Genomic DNA, 14,091 nt, shown 5'->3' on the forward strand with positions numbered 1-14,091 from the left:
AACTTAAAGTCAGGCACTCTCTGTAGGTAGGCTCAGGGCAAAATCCCTAACTGCACCGCTGGTTAGTTCTTTGAACGGCAGGTACCTAAAAGCCAAATGCTGCCAGTGTTGCACAAATCCATTGATGGTGAAGAAGGTGAGGACAGCTGCTGTCCATCTGGTGCACAAACAGTGGACATTTCTCCTAAACATCTACATAATCACGAGAGAGGAAACCCAAGGTAATTTCTGTTGATGCTTCCCAGTTCTAGAAGAAATTTACCTATTTTCTAGAAAACACTCCACATTCTGGCTTGCCGCCTGAATTCTCCTGGTTAATTTCAGAAGCAGCAGCTTCCCATTGCTCCCCTGCAGATGTGTCCCTATCCCTTTGTGCAAAGACTGTCTTTTGGGCACCAAAAGGGTCAACTTCAACAGTTCTCTGTCAAGACTGCAAACAGAGTCTGTCTCTGTTCCAGATCAGTGTGATTCTTCCAGGTCTGCTAAGAACTAGGCTTAAGTAGCACATGAGTTACCAAGGGTGAAATTGCTTGCTGTTGCCTGAAGGCCCGTTAAAGGGCTTTGTGCAGCTTAATCTCACTTAAGTTACATTTAGATTAGTTTACATTACAGGATTTCAGTGAAGAGTAGATGAATGGGTGTACTTCAGGCTTCAGCCTGGGGTGAGTTTCTCTCTCTGAAGCATGCAAGATGGAGCTGTGCCTGCCCCTGCTTTGGCACTGCACTAGGTCTGCACTAGGTCTGCTAGCCAGTGATGAGTGGTAATATCTACAATGAGGCTGTTTGGAAGAGATAAAGGCCCTCCTCTTTTTACTTTTAAATGCTCTACTGGTTTCTTCAGGCTGTTGCTGCTGACTTTCTCGAGCACTGAGATTAGACAGCAGCTGGTAGGTGCTGGTACTTCTCCCCTCCTACTAGACTGGAAACCCACTGCGAGCACAGGGGAAAAAAAAGGAAGACATTTTGCTGTAATGGAGGCAGTAGCAGACAAGTGTGGAGTCTGCTCCTCTGCTCCGGCGTGCCAGACCTCCTCGCCCGAGCGTCTCAGCTGTGATCTGGCCACCTGTGAGATTCCTTTCTCGATGGGCACCCTGCCATCTTCTGACATTTGACATTTACAGCATCCAAGTGCATCTGTTGCAACCGCCATATGTCTGGAGTAGATGACAAGGAAACTGGAAGTTTGCTTTGGAAATCGGAACCTCCTCTTGGAGCTACTGAGCAGTAAAATAACCTGGCATTTGAGCAACAGAAGGGCAGTTGGGCCAGCGTAGTAACATGACACGTAAATGGGCACTGCTTTCCATGGGCTCTGGCTGGGTACCTGTAAGGAGCGTGTTTTAACTGCAGGACCCCTGGGAAGAATTCGTGTGGGAAACAAAATGCACGTCTGAGGTTTGACGCATGTTTGAAGAGGGGATAGTTACTCTTCTTTGGCAACAGCTACTCCTAAATCTTTGGCAAGCCCATCTAATTAAACTTGTTGAGGGCACAGTGACCTGTGGATAAGAAAACAAAATGAGTCTGTGATTGCTCTAAGTCAGGAAGCTCTGTTTCCTAAGGATTTGTGTCCCTAAGCTCTAGCTCAAGATTCACCAGTGTCTTAACCACGGGTGTATTCACACATTACCTTATTCTTCAGACAGGGCTCGTGTATGCTTTATCCCTTCTGTCCTGTCACCTGTTTCCACAAAACTTGCAGGACCATAACTATTTCCTAGACCTCAGCTCCAGCATGTTAAATTCAGCTAAAATTAGCTAATGGGTTTATAACTAGTTGAATTATAGGCACACACACATGCCACAGATGCAGAGAACAGTGGCAAAAGGCTATTTTCCTTACAAAACCAGGGGAACATACTTAGTGTAATTGTTACTTTCACTCTAATAGCAGCCAGATGTACCAATGCCACCATTGTACCAGGTGTGGGGCAGGATGCCATGAAAAGAGGCTCTTTCAACATTTTCATATAAAATAGGTTTATTTTTAACTCTGGTAAGCTCAGTGATTACACCCCAAAAGTGAATTGTTTGGACTGAAGAGTCCATCCTGCCCTCCATGAAGTTTCTGATGTGACCTCCAACCCAGGGAGAGCTTATTGCTTACCAACCTGTTATTTATTTATCTCTTTACCAGTCGTGGTAAAGAGTCTGTAAGCAGAAAGAGCAGTGATCAAAAAAAGCTATACTGGATTTAGTCCCCCCTGAACTAAATTAGATGTCTCTGCACTATGAAATGCAGATGTGCCCAAGAGGTAAAGATGGTCTTTCATGTTCCTTCCGTCAGTGCTGTGGCCTTCCACCTTTTTTTTTTTCCTTTTCTTTTTTTCTGACAGCCTATCATTTTGCACCAGAAACAGAGCCTACATTTGGTGTGCATGCATCCATCACTGGTGCTTTCCTTTCTCCCCTCTCCCTGCAGGGCCCCAGGGCTGCTGCCGTACGAGCCTTTCACAATGGTGGCAGTGAAAATGCTGAAGGAGGAAGCATCCGCAGACATGCAGGCCGACTTTCAGAGGGAGGCAGCCCTCATGGCAGAGTTTGACAATCCGAATATCGTCAAGCTTTTAGGTATCTGAATGAGGTGCCCATGTACAGGGTACTGCCTTCTGCAAATCTGCTGTGGGGTTGTTGGGGCTGCAGGGGTGAACACACATGCATGACCGGTGCTTAATGCAAATGGCAATGCTGGTCTCTTTTGCAAGAGAAAATGCGTCTTGCAAAAGAGGTGAGCTTTTCTATCTGCCACTGCATGCTCTGCTAAGTTGTCCACCAGAAGGAGTCTCAAAATGTAAGTCTGATGCTGTTGCCTTAACAGAATGGTGCATCATAATAAACCCTCCTCATCCTGCATTGAGTATACTGTTGACCACTTTGCTGCCTAGCTCTGCTTCTAGTTTAATAACATTGGCACAGATGTCTTACAGGGAAGACACGAGCTTCCTGGAGCTGTGATTTATTTTGCGGGTACTTAAAAAAACCACGCACAAGTCTTGTTAGTTTTATGGGTTCCACTTACGATTGTGATGTCTGAACACTCACCAGCATTAAAAAAACAAAATGAAACAAATAAACAAAAAAGCCAATTGCAAAAAATGGTCTCTTCCTTCCCTTCCTTTCCCTTTCCAGCTGAAAGGAAACCGTGGTTTACTGGGTTTTTTAGAACGTCTCGATGCTGCAGCTTGGCTAATAAGGCGTTCTTCTGTGACGAAAGCTGCCGACCAAATTTTATTTCAGTAAATTTTCAGTTTTTGACTGAAGTATATGTTGCTAGCCACCTTCACCTGGCAATCCTGCTCTAAGTTGTTGTATGCACATCTGATCTCTGTGAACAGACAGCTGAGAACTTCATTTATTTCAATAGGAAGCTCCACAAAATTTGGAAATAGATAAATCCCAGCTTTGGGAAAGCTGGGTTGATAGAAGTACTTTGGCTACAGAAGAGAAAAGCAGGAAATGCCCCAAACTCAAATAAACATTGTGTTTATTGTCAACACATTTTAGGTCAGGAAAGGGCAAAGGTACAGGAACAAACTAGTTTCACATCGTGGGGGTGTGGAGAAAACAGCCATGTTGTTGAAGACAACTTAGACAATAAAGCTCTCACATACACTCCTCATGCTTGTCAGATCCTGATTTTATCACACTGGGAACAGCTATCTGTTTTTCCTCAAAGATTCAAGTGTTAGGTCATCAACAAGAATTTCAGATTTCACAATAAGTTGGATCACCAATTGCTAAATGATGGCCCTAAGGAAGCAAACCCCATACATTTTAAATGCTGGCTTTTGCTGGTTGGCAATTTAATAAGAGGCACGCAAATATTTCTGCCTTATCACTGTATGCTCAGTAAAACTGGTGGGGGTGGGGTCCTGTACTAACGCTGACCCTCAGTAAAGCTGGTGTAGGGCCAAGCATGTGCCCTTCAGTGTGACTAGGTTCTGCATCTATCAGATGTGGCAAATCTCTCCTTTCTGATGTCTGTTTTTTCTTTGTCTTTCTTTCATTTTTGCATATCTGTCATGCCAAAAGTAATTTCTGCAACCAACATTTTTTGCATGAGCTGTTTAAAAAAAAAGAAAAGTCCAGAAGTTGTAGTGGGAGTGTCTTTGCATTTCAAGTATCCTACTGAACCCTTGAACATGCCCCTTGTGATTACTCCTGAAGTCTTCCTGCATATGTGTAGCCCCTACACCCATATCAGTATAAGTACAATAATTACAACAAACAAAAGAATTAAAAAATACTGTGATCAGAACTATAAAGGTTACTTCCTGAAAGTATGTCCTTCCAGTTGCACCTGGGAAGAGGCAATACTTCTGTTAACGCCAACTTAAGCAAGATTGGGCTCTTAATTAAACATAGCTCCAAAAGTGTACCTTTTTCCTGGGATGTCCAGACAAATCAGGCAACTGCATGACTTGTTAGCATCTCTCACAGAGCTCAGCATTAGAACCCTGGTGAAGGAGCTTCAAAACCACAAAGGGATGCATGCAAACTTGATGGTATTTGCATGCTTCACGTTTCTCTCTGTCCCTTCATGCATTGTTGACAGTCTCCTCTTTGTGTAAGTATTTTTGGATTCTTTTGGTTTTGCACAACAGAACCCTCTTTGCTACCCAAATGACCTGCGTAGTGCATCTATCTTCTTCCAGGTGTGTGTGCTGTTGGGAAACCGATGTGCCTACTGTTTGAATACATGGCCTACGGGGATCTCAACGAGTACCTGCGTGACCGCTCGCCCCGCAACCTCTGCAGCCTGGTGCACAGTAGCCTGGATGCGCGGATCCGCCTCCCCAACCCCCTGGCACTGTGCTGCACCAGCCAGCTCTGCATTGCCAAGCAGGTGGCTGCCGGCATGGCGTACCTCTCTGAGCGTAAGTTTGTCCACCGGGATTTGGCTACCAGGAACTGCCTGGTGGGGGAGAACATGGTGGTCAAAATCGCCGATTTCGGTCTCTCGAGGAACATGTATTCAGCCGACTATTACAAAGCGAATGAGAACGATGCCATCCCCATCCGCTGGATGCCCCCTGAGTCCATTTTCTACAACCGCTACACCACAGAGTCTGACGTGTGGGCCTACGGGGTGGTGCTGTGGGAGATCTTCTCCTACGGCATGCAGCCCTACTACGGTATGGCTCACGAGGAGGTCATCTACTACGTGAGGGATGGGAACGTCCTCTCCTGCCCGGACAATTGTCCCCTGGAGCTCTACAACCTGATGCGCCTGTGCTGGAGCAAGCTGCCTGCTGACCGGCCAGGCTTCGCCAGCATCCACCGCATCCTGGAGCGCATGTACGAGAGGGTCGTGGCTACCCCGTCAGTCTGAGGGATGCGCCCGGGTGTCCCCCGTGCCCACCCGTCCAGACTGACTTGGCCCATGGGCTCCCAAGCGGCGGCTCCACGCAAAGCCCAGCTTTAGGGGGAGGAGAAACAGCTTGTTCCTCTGCCAAGCAAGAAGTGTGGACTCCACGCCTCTACGGTGGGCTGTACTTCCCTGAGTGGGACTATACCTCCCAAATGACAGGGCTGACCCGTGGCCACCAAGCCTGGACTCCTTGGGTTGGCAAGGGTGCTGGCTGTGCTAACTCAGTACCTATATTAGGCATTTCCAGGAGCACAGAGTTCCCCAGGGAAAGCAAACCAATGTTTCGCTGGCGGCACTTGCCTTCCTAACAGGTCCCTCCACGTCCTTCTGCATTTACGCTCTTGGCTTTTACCTTTTTCTTCCCTTCCTCATATGTTCTCAAGTATTATTTAAAAAAAAAAAGATTGCAGAATTCAATCTTTTTGGGGATATTGTTTACTATTTTATTTTCGCATACTCATTTCCTTTTGTAGAAAAAGGATGTTTCTGAAGCCATAGGCCACTTTCTTTTTCTTTTTAACCTCCACCTCCTCTTTGACACTCATGAACATTACATTGACAGAGTCAAAACAGGAGCCTGCAGGACCACCAGCAGCCACCCGCATCTCATGTTACATGCACAGGCAAACTCCTGTCAAGCATGAAACCTTACATTTTCAAAAGTGAGAAATCCACAGTGAGGTTCATTTGATGTTTGTTAAGATCTCACCCAAAAGCTTGCCTCAAGCATTGCAGCCCATCTTTCCTGCCTTCTCCTGCAACAAAACCATTTGGTGCTAAGGGAGAAATTCAGCCCAAAGGCCTGGTCCTGCACCTGCTAGGTCTCCAAGGTGTATTTATTTGCCTCTGCCTGCAGTACGGTCCTCACTTCACCGAAAGCAGGGAGAAACGCAGCCTGTCTTGCAGAAATGGGGCAGGTTATGTTACATATTTCTCTCCTGTTCCCTTCCAGTCTTTGCCTCCTGTTTCTAGTTTTCCTTTCCTGACAGAAGCTCCTAACCCCTGTAAGCCCCACTGCAACGTTTGCTGGCCACCTTTCCTTGTGCTGCAGTTTACAGGCACAGAAGTAAGGAAGGTGGATGCCTGCCATCAGTGGCCTTTAGAGACAACCTGCCAGTTAGGAAAAGGTGAAAAAAGGGGGAGTTCACACTCCACACAAGAAGTGTTCCAGACTGCCCATCTGCAGGGCAAAGATGAGACTGCCTCAGTTACACATGGTCCACAGCCCACCTCCAAACACCAACTGTCATTTCTCTGCTAAAAGTTCTCCAAATTGTAATGGATACTTCAGTGCTAGAGAAGTTGTGTTCCTCTGAGGACAGGTTTTACCTTTTAGTTCCTTGGTCAGTGAGGCGCAGTTGTCCCAGAGCCTCATCGCTGATATGAAATATAGCCGGAGGCATGAATGTGCATTGTCCCTGCAGAGCGGGAGCACCAGTGCGTCAGCGGTTGGTGTGACTTCTGTAACTGGGACACACTGGTTGAGTCTATCCAAGAAACAGCAGTGGAGAGCAGCCATCTATAGGGCTACCAGGAGCAGCCTTGGTTTCTGAAAGGTAGGCTTGAAAAGCTCTGCCATCCATTACAAAGAACACAACTGGAAAGCATGTACCTTCCTCTACTGTTTTCCTGTAATGTGAGCTAATCTCTGCTACATCATAACCTTCCTCCCTTTTTTTTTTTTTTGAATAACCATAGCTCATTCTGGTTGTGGCCACAAAAGCAAAGTTTAGTGTTTTCAGACCACTGGTGTCAATTTCACTTGAAGCAAAGAGCTTGCAACTACCCAAGACAGTGGGAAGAAAGAGGAAGCTCTGCTTGGGCCGCAAGACATTGAAATGCTAAAAATGCTTGGATATCTGCACAATGAGCACAAAATGACCAGTGCTGTCTTACTCATTTAGCAGTCCTGCCATCATGCTGCTATGACACAACAGTTTACTGATGTTTGGATGCTAAAAAAAAAGCTCTCGAGAACCCCAAAGCCCTCGATTTAAATAAAACAATTACTGGAGATCCTTACATAGCTCCTGTTACCACATTATGACCACCTCACTGTCCTCAGCATTAAATTCTGTTATGTTTTGCCAGCTGCCTGGCTGTCCTCCCTGCTCTGCAGCGGCAAGGTTGAGGAGGCCAGTCTGGAGGGATGGGGGTGAGCTGCCTCCCCAGCTGAGCGGAGGTGCCTGCAGCCTCTGCCAAACTGAGCCCCAGTGCACAGCCCAGCAGCTGCTCCACCTCTGTAACGGAAGGTGTAAATCAAAAACCCTTGCAGTGCTCGTGGCAGCAGGGGTTTTGTCACTCTTTGTAGACAGGGCAGGGTCAAACCTTGTACATGGGTGGCGGCGTGGGTCCAGGTACCCAGCACCTCCTCATGATCTGGAAAGTATATTACACCAAGAAAAGGGTGCAAGAACAGGTTGTAAAACCTGCACCATGTGCTAATGTGAACAAACACACCCATTTACAGTCCGAAGGACAGTCTGTCTTTCTGCCTTCTAGGATTCCAGCACTGGCTTCAGTCGCTCGCTCTCCATTTCCCCCAGCTAGACTGCTTTGAAACCACGATCATGGTTTTCTTCTTGTTTTCATGTGGGATGAAGTTAGATGCTTGTAATGTCACGTGCTATGAAGTTTCCCTCACTTTCTTTGTCAAAGAAGGACTCCCACAAACTCAGAAGGGTAGCCCTTTTCATTGCACTTTCCTAGCCCAAATCCTTCTCTCAGTGAACGCCATGTTCAGGTCAATGTGGGCCCGCAGTTATAAAAGAGTGGAAAATTTGGTTTTCCTTGTCCAGCATTCCAGCCTTTGCATTATAAGCATGCACTGAAATGCGTGGTAGCGAGTAACTGCAGGTCGGGATGGAAAATGCTTCCTGCATTGTAAGAGGAAAGAGATCGTTTCAAGATCGATCCATAGAGAAGCTCTCTGCAACATGCTCTCCAAGGATGATAATCGCTTCTGCGTCGCGATCCAGCAGGAGGGCTTAGCACCTAAATGGTGATGTCCTTTGAGGATTAAATGGTAGACAGACCTTCTGCTGCCTTGGCATGCAGCTGGATTTTACTCTGAGAGTTTCCTCCTGTTGCAGACTTTTCAGCTTGCTAAAAGCTGGAAGTTGAATTGCTTTCACGATTTGCCTTCTTTCACAGCTTGCTTTTCTCCTCCTTTTGTTTGAGACTTCTGCTTTCTTCAATGTATGTTATACAGTGTGCTACTCCAGAGGCTTCTAGACTTTCTGTATAACTGTCACATAACTCAAATTGTTTTGAATGGGAGTAAACAAAGGGATTGTGAGAGAGTAGAAAAGGAAGGAAAATTTATTACTCAAAAAAGTTGTTTGCAAACAAAAATATTTTGCAGTCTCTTGTTTGGATTTATAACTCATGCAGAGAAAAAAGATGAACCAAAAATGAATATTTTTGGTGCTTCGGTTCCCATTCCCACTGATGGCAGAGGGACCCTTGCAGTCAGTGGCACTGGATGAGAACCCTGAGGAGAAGAGGATTTGCAGCACATTTGATGTACCCATTCCCTCTGCAAGTGCCCTGCCTAGAGCATTTGCAGCATGTATACAGCTTTATCCTGGATGACATATTGTGAAATCTGATCAACCAAACAACACAGAAATCCTCTCATGTTACTGTGACTCTATTTAACAGTTGCATTTAAAATGCATGTTAAAAGCATAAATTCCATAACTGATTGGACACTGCCTGCAACATGATCAAATTTGGTTTAGAGGAATTGCCTCTCAAACACATTGTGGACTAAACTTAACTGTCTGGTCTCATTTCTCCAAGGGTATATAATAATTATTATTCTGTGATTGTTTGTTTTACATTTCACAAATTATGGCTTTGAAAGACATCCCGAGCAGAGATGTACATTTCTCATTATCCCAACCTGTGTAACTCATGTGTGCAATATTTTATAAAATAAAGAGATATCAGAAAAGGATAATACTAATTCTCATCTCTCTGTTCTCTTCCTTCTCCAGCACTGGATTTGTTTCTGAAAATGGATGCATTTCAGTTTCTTGAAACAGCTTTATTATAGCTTTAATATCACAGCAGTTATACTGTAGGCAAATGCAGTTATAAATTAGCCTATTAGGTATGCTCAAAGGCATGTTGTTTTGATGGGTTAAATTGGGGCTGTAGGAACACATTAAGCGACTATAGACTGAACAATATGCTTCAAATGAAGAAGCTGGTCAGGTTGCTCTGGAGGAGATGGTTTTGCAGGACGGTGTCCAGGTCAGAGCGGGACAGTGCTGGGCTCTCAGCATGATGTGTCCTTGTCCTGACACTATAGATGCGAGGAGGAGAGAAAGAAGGGTGTTTTACAGCAGTGTGGAGGATTGGAGTCCCTTGGCCACTTTCCCAATGTGAAAGATGCCTCATGTAGATGGGAATGACATCTGTCTCCCTCCCGATTTCTGCTGGCATTTGTGCCTGAATTCTGATCTCACATGTAGATATGCTGGAAATGGAAGTGCGGTATAAAATCAAAAGGAAGTTGAGTTTGTTCTGTGTAGAACACAGCTGAGAAAAGTTTGTCACCGATGGGTTTATCTAAAAAGTCATAACTCCTTTTTCTGCAAATGGTTCTTGAACATGAACTCATTCAGTAAGTCTATGGGAATTTTAACTATTTCAAAATTCATTGCAAATATTTGACAATCATCAGAACTGGGGAGTAAAACCAGACTTCCTGACTACAATTAGCCAGGAAAACCATGAAGTACATTCTTCCTTTTTTTTTTCTTTTGTCCAAATACGATATAAAATGTTTTCTGCAAATAGTCTTGCTTGAAGTCTTAGAAAAAAATAAGTGTTTCATAAATATTATCCTCACTGAGAAAGTCAGTAATGAACTAGGAAAAGAGTTACTTTTTTGTCCTTTCAATTGGGGTGAATCATATTAAAAGGGTTGGCTCTTATATGCCAAGTTTTTTCAAGGCGCAAGAAGCGGGACCCTCATTTCTCATCACAAAACCAAGTGTTTTTTGAATCTTCAGAGACACACTTTTTTAGCCTGGGCTAAAAGGTTGACCCTGTGACAGAACTCGTCGTCTTCAGCAGCATGATCACTGCCAGGCTCCCCTCCCTCCAAACCCCCTCTGAGATCACCTGAACTGGCCAGCACAGGCAGGCATCCCCAATGTCATGAGTCACCCTGAGCAATTTGGGTAGTACAGCGGTAGCATCGGCTCTCCTGCGTGAAGCAATGGGAGTGACATATGGCTGGGGAGAGCAGAAGCATGTAATGGATTATTTAATTTTCCTTGGCTTTTATTTGTATTCTCGTGAATACATATGCATGTGTTTTTGTGTGTGTGTATGGGAACGGGCAGGGTGAGGAAGCACACGTTGTGCGGGGGGAGAAAGAGGTTTCAGTCAGCCCTCTGTGCAAATTTCTCGTCTCGTCTTTCAAAACTTTCACTTCACCCATTTTCATTCTGCTTAAAAGTCCTCATCTTCAGCTGGATGTAATGACACCTCGCTGCCTCAAAGGAAACTTGAGGTCCTAAGAGGCCTTTGCAAAGTCTCTGACATTGCGGTGACGTGGGAGCTGCTGCCCCTCTGCTGCCGTTGTGGAGCTCTGAAGTAAATGTGAAACTGCTTTTCATATTTCATAAAGAAATCGGAGGCTGCCAGTGGTTCTCAAATGCAGGACTAGGATCTTTTTCTTATTAGCAAGAAGCAAAAAAGGGAAAAAAAGGAAAAATCCTGCCAATTTACCAACTCCACCAAAGACATAGAATCTGCCATAATAACGTTATGGACGTTTTTCAAGTTTCTCAAACTTAGGAGAGAAAATACACACTCATTCACTGGAAAATCTTTAGAAACTCACTTTTTTATATAGTCTTGCTGTATGTAGCCAAGAGCATTCCCTAGAGGCAGCTCTCTGTACTGGTGGTACAGTGGCCAGCTGTAACTGTACAAAGGGTAATATCTGAGGAGCTCAAAGCTGCCCTTAAAGCCAGTACCTACAATTTTCTTCAATGCAGGAGGTGGTAGCCCAAAGTGAAGGTCGTACTTTATACCACTGAAATATTTCTGTGCTAACACAGCATCTTCTCGTGTCCTGCAAATTTAGGATTAAGTAAATAAGAGTTTCATCAGCAACTGATAGACAGGATGTTTTGTGACAGATTTGGACTAATATGCAATCAATTAATTAATTGGTTATGTTTATTAAAGAAATATTTTTTTCTGTCTGCTGGGTTGCTTTAAATCTCATGCCATTTATAGGCCAATGTGTTTAGTTTGACTCTGAGATAACCACACTATACATTTCTACTGGGCATGAGTGAACATGTTGAGGCACTTGTATGTTTATCTGCCCTCCCCCACAGCTCCTATGTAAAAGAGATGTTACAACTCAGGAGTTTATATAGGCTAGCAAACTTTTATGTAAACAAACAACTTAATGGAAGAGGGGATCTGTGCAGAAAGGAGGAGTGCTGGATGAATGAACGGGGGTTATTCATTCTCCTGGATGGTGAGCTCACGCTGTGCTAAATTTAACTTCTTATTTAAAGCAGTGCTAACTTCACAGCAGCAACACTGGGGAACAGGCGGGCTTTGGTTACAGTGAAGATGGGGAACTTCCCATGACCGGCTGGGAGCAGGCGGGATGACACAGGATCTCTGCGTGGAAAGGGCAGTGGGGAACGGGGCGTTCCTCACCGGAGGAGCATGCCATTTTCCCAAGGGATGCAATACCAGGCGTGCTCGCTCCCGTGCTGAATTCACTCGGATTTGGCTGGGATTTACTCCCAGTGCCTTTGCTATCGTTCCTCCTGTTCTGGAGCACAGTGAGCTGTCTTGGTGCTCCAAGACCCTGAACTCCCCATGCCTCGTGCTCTTCTCAAGGAAAGCAGCAGGACAGCCCTGCTCCCCTCTACTCTCCCCTCCTCCCAGCGCTGCATCACTTTCATTTGACCGCAGGGCGCGGGCAGGTGGATGTCTGTGGAGCAGGGCAGCGCTGGCAAACATGGTGCATGTTTCCACGACTCCTACGGCGGCGAAGGGACGTTGGCTGTGTGGCCCCTGCTCAGATCGGCACTACCCCTGCCCCAGGCAGGTATCTGATGTGTGATATGGCTGCAAGTCTCCGTGGGGCTGGGAGGCTGCGCCTTGTTTAGAAAGAGTTCCTGGCGAGGACTGTACAAAATGTTCAGATCAAAACCTCCAGCAATGCGAAGCCACTTGCGTTTGGGTGTCATTACTCGCCCTGATGAGGTTTGCTAAGAGGATCTGCGAGCCGCTAGGCTGCTGCTCGGCTCCATTTCAAGAGAAACTGGCCTGATTTATAGCTTGGCATCGGTAACACATCGCAGTCCAACAGTCGTGGACTGGCAGGGGAACGGACAAGATGACTTGGTATCGGTATGTCTTGCATGCGAGATCTTTAAGTCAATAGCAAAGCATGCTAATGATCTGTCCTCTCATTAATCTAGGATGTGAAAAATTGTGAAATACTGTCTGGGCACCAGGTGGCACCTGTCTAGACAAAACAATAAAGTTTTTGGCCAATCTATTTTACTGAGTAACACATCACATGCAGACACGACACTATGATACTTATACACTGTGCTGAACAGGGTTGCTGTCCCTTTTGCAAATGAGGTACACTATTTCCCTGAGTGTGCAGGGCAGCAGAGTATTGGATTTGGCTTGCATGAGATAAATCCTGTCAATGAAAGGGACACACTGCCTGTTTGGAAACATACCCTGACTCAGCAAGTCTTGCACAAATATTGTTCTTGGACAGCTACCATACAGTCAAGTAGCTGCTACTACACATTTGCCCTTTTATGCCACACCAGACAAAGGACTATCTGTTAGCAAGAAGATTTTAAAAATAACTTGAGATAAAATGTTAGATTAAAATCTTACACATGAGATAAAAGTATCTCTGTCTACGATAAAAAATATGTACAGTTCATCCTTTTGGGACTCTGAGATCCTTCTTGGCTTCACTGGCAATCCTTCTAACTTTACTCAGAGTTTAGTGGTGCTGATAATTATTCACTGCTTCTCCCAACACAAGAATGAAGGGGCCTCCAATGAACTTAACAACAAGGCAGCAAAAAATCTTACACAGGGCAAAATTACATGCACAGGAGGCTACAGATGCCAAAAGTATGAATGAATTTAAAGGAAAAAAAAAAGCGATTGCACAAATTCACACAGGGGAGGCCCACCAATTTTCATTAAATTTGATGGTTTCAACACCTTTAAGTGCTGTTTTCTAGAAGCTTTTAGAGGAACACAGGGCAAAAAATGTACTTTATGGATGTAGGTGTGACCTTAAGGCGCTTTTCTTAAAATATCTGCTGGTGACAGTTGGAGTCAGGATACCAAATGTCTGACCTTCTGATGCCTGATTTACTACTTCTATCATGAGATTCATTTGCAAAAGGGCCTGGGTTGTAAAATCTGGGCTCAGATCACAGATGTCTCCTACCTGAAGGATATTTGATTGGTCTGAGCTTGACATAAGGCATGTAACTGGACAAAAAACCATTAACTTTCTGTTTTCCTGTGCAGTGTTTTAGGGTCTCTTGGATAATGCTATAATACCTGCCAAACCAACATCTGAACACCCTTCAATGGGCAAATGCCCTGTGTGCATCTGCAGGGCCAAGGGGATCAGAAAAACTCTTCCTGGTGTAACTCAAAGTGTTGCTGCCCGCTGACTG

General features: G+C 45.1%; 1 protein-coding gene across 1 annotated transcript in view; it reads left to right on the plus strand.

The window, feature by feature from the left end:
* Positions 1–5,332, plus strand: part of MUSK (muscle associated receptor tyrosine kinase) — a 55,124-nt gene extending 49,792 nt beyond the window's left edge. Inside the window, exons 16-17 of the mRNA XM_050913413.1 lie at positions 2,423–2,571; positions 4,656–5,332. Of these exons, the coding sequence (XP_050769370.1) occupies positions 2,423–2,571; positions 4,656–5,332 (826 nt within the window). The remainder of the gene's footprint in view (positions 1–2,422; positions 2,572–4,655) is intronic.
* Positions 5,333–14,091: the final 8,759 nt, after the last annotated feature.

This window comes from Gymnogyps californianus, chromosome Z (assembly GCF_018139145.2).
Source record: "Gymnogyps californianus isolate 813 chromosome Z, ASM1813914v2, whole genome shotgun sequence".
NCBI lineage: Eukaryota > Metazoa > Chordata > Aves > Accipitriformes > Cathartidae > Gymnogyps > Gymnogyps californianus.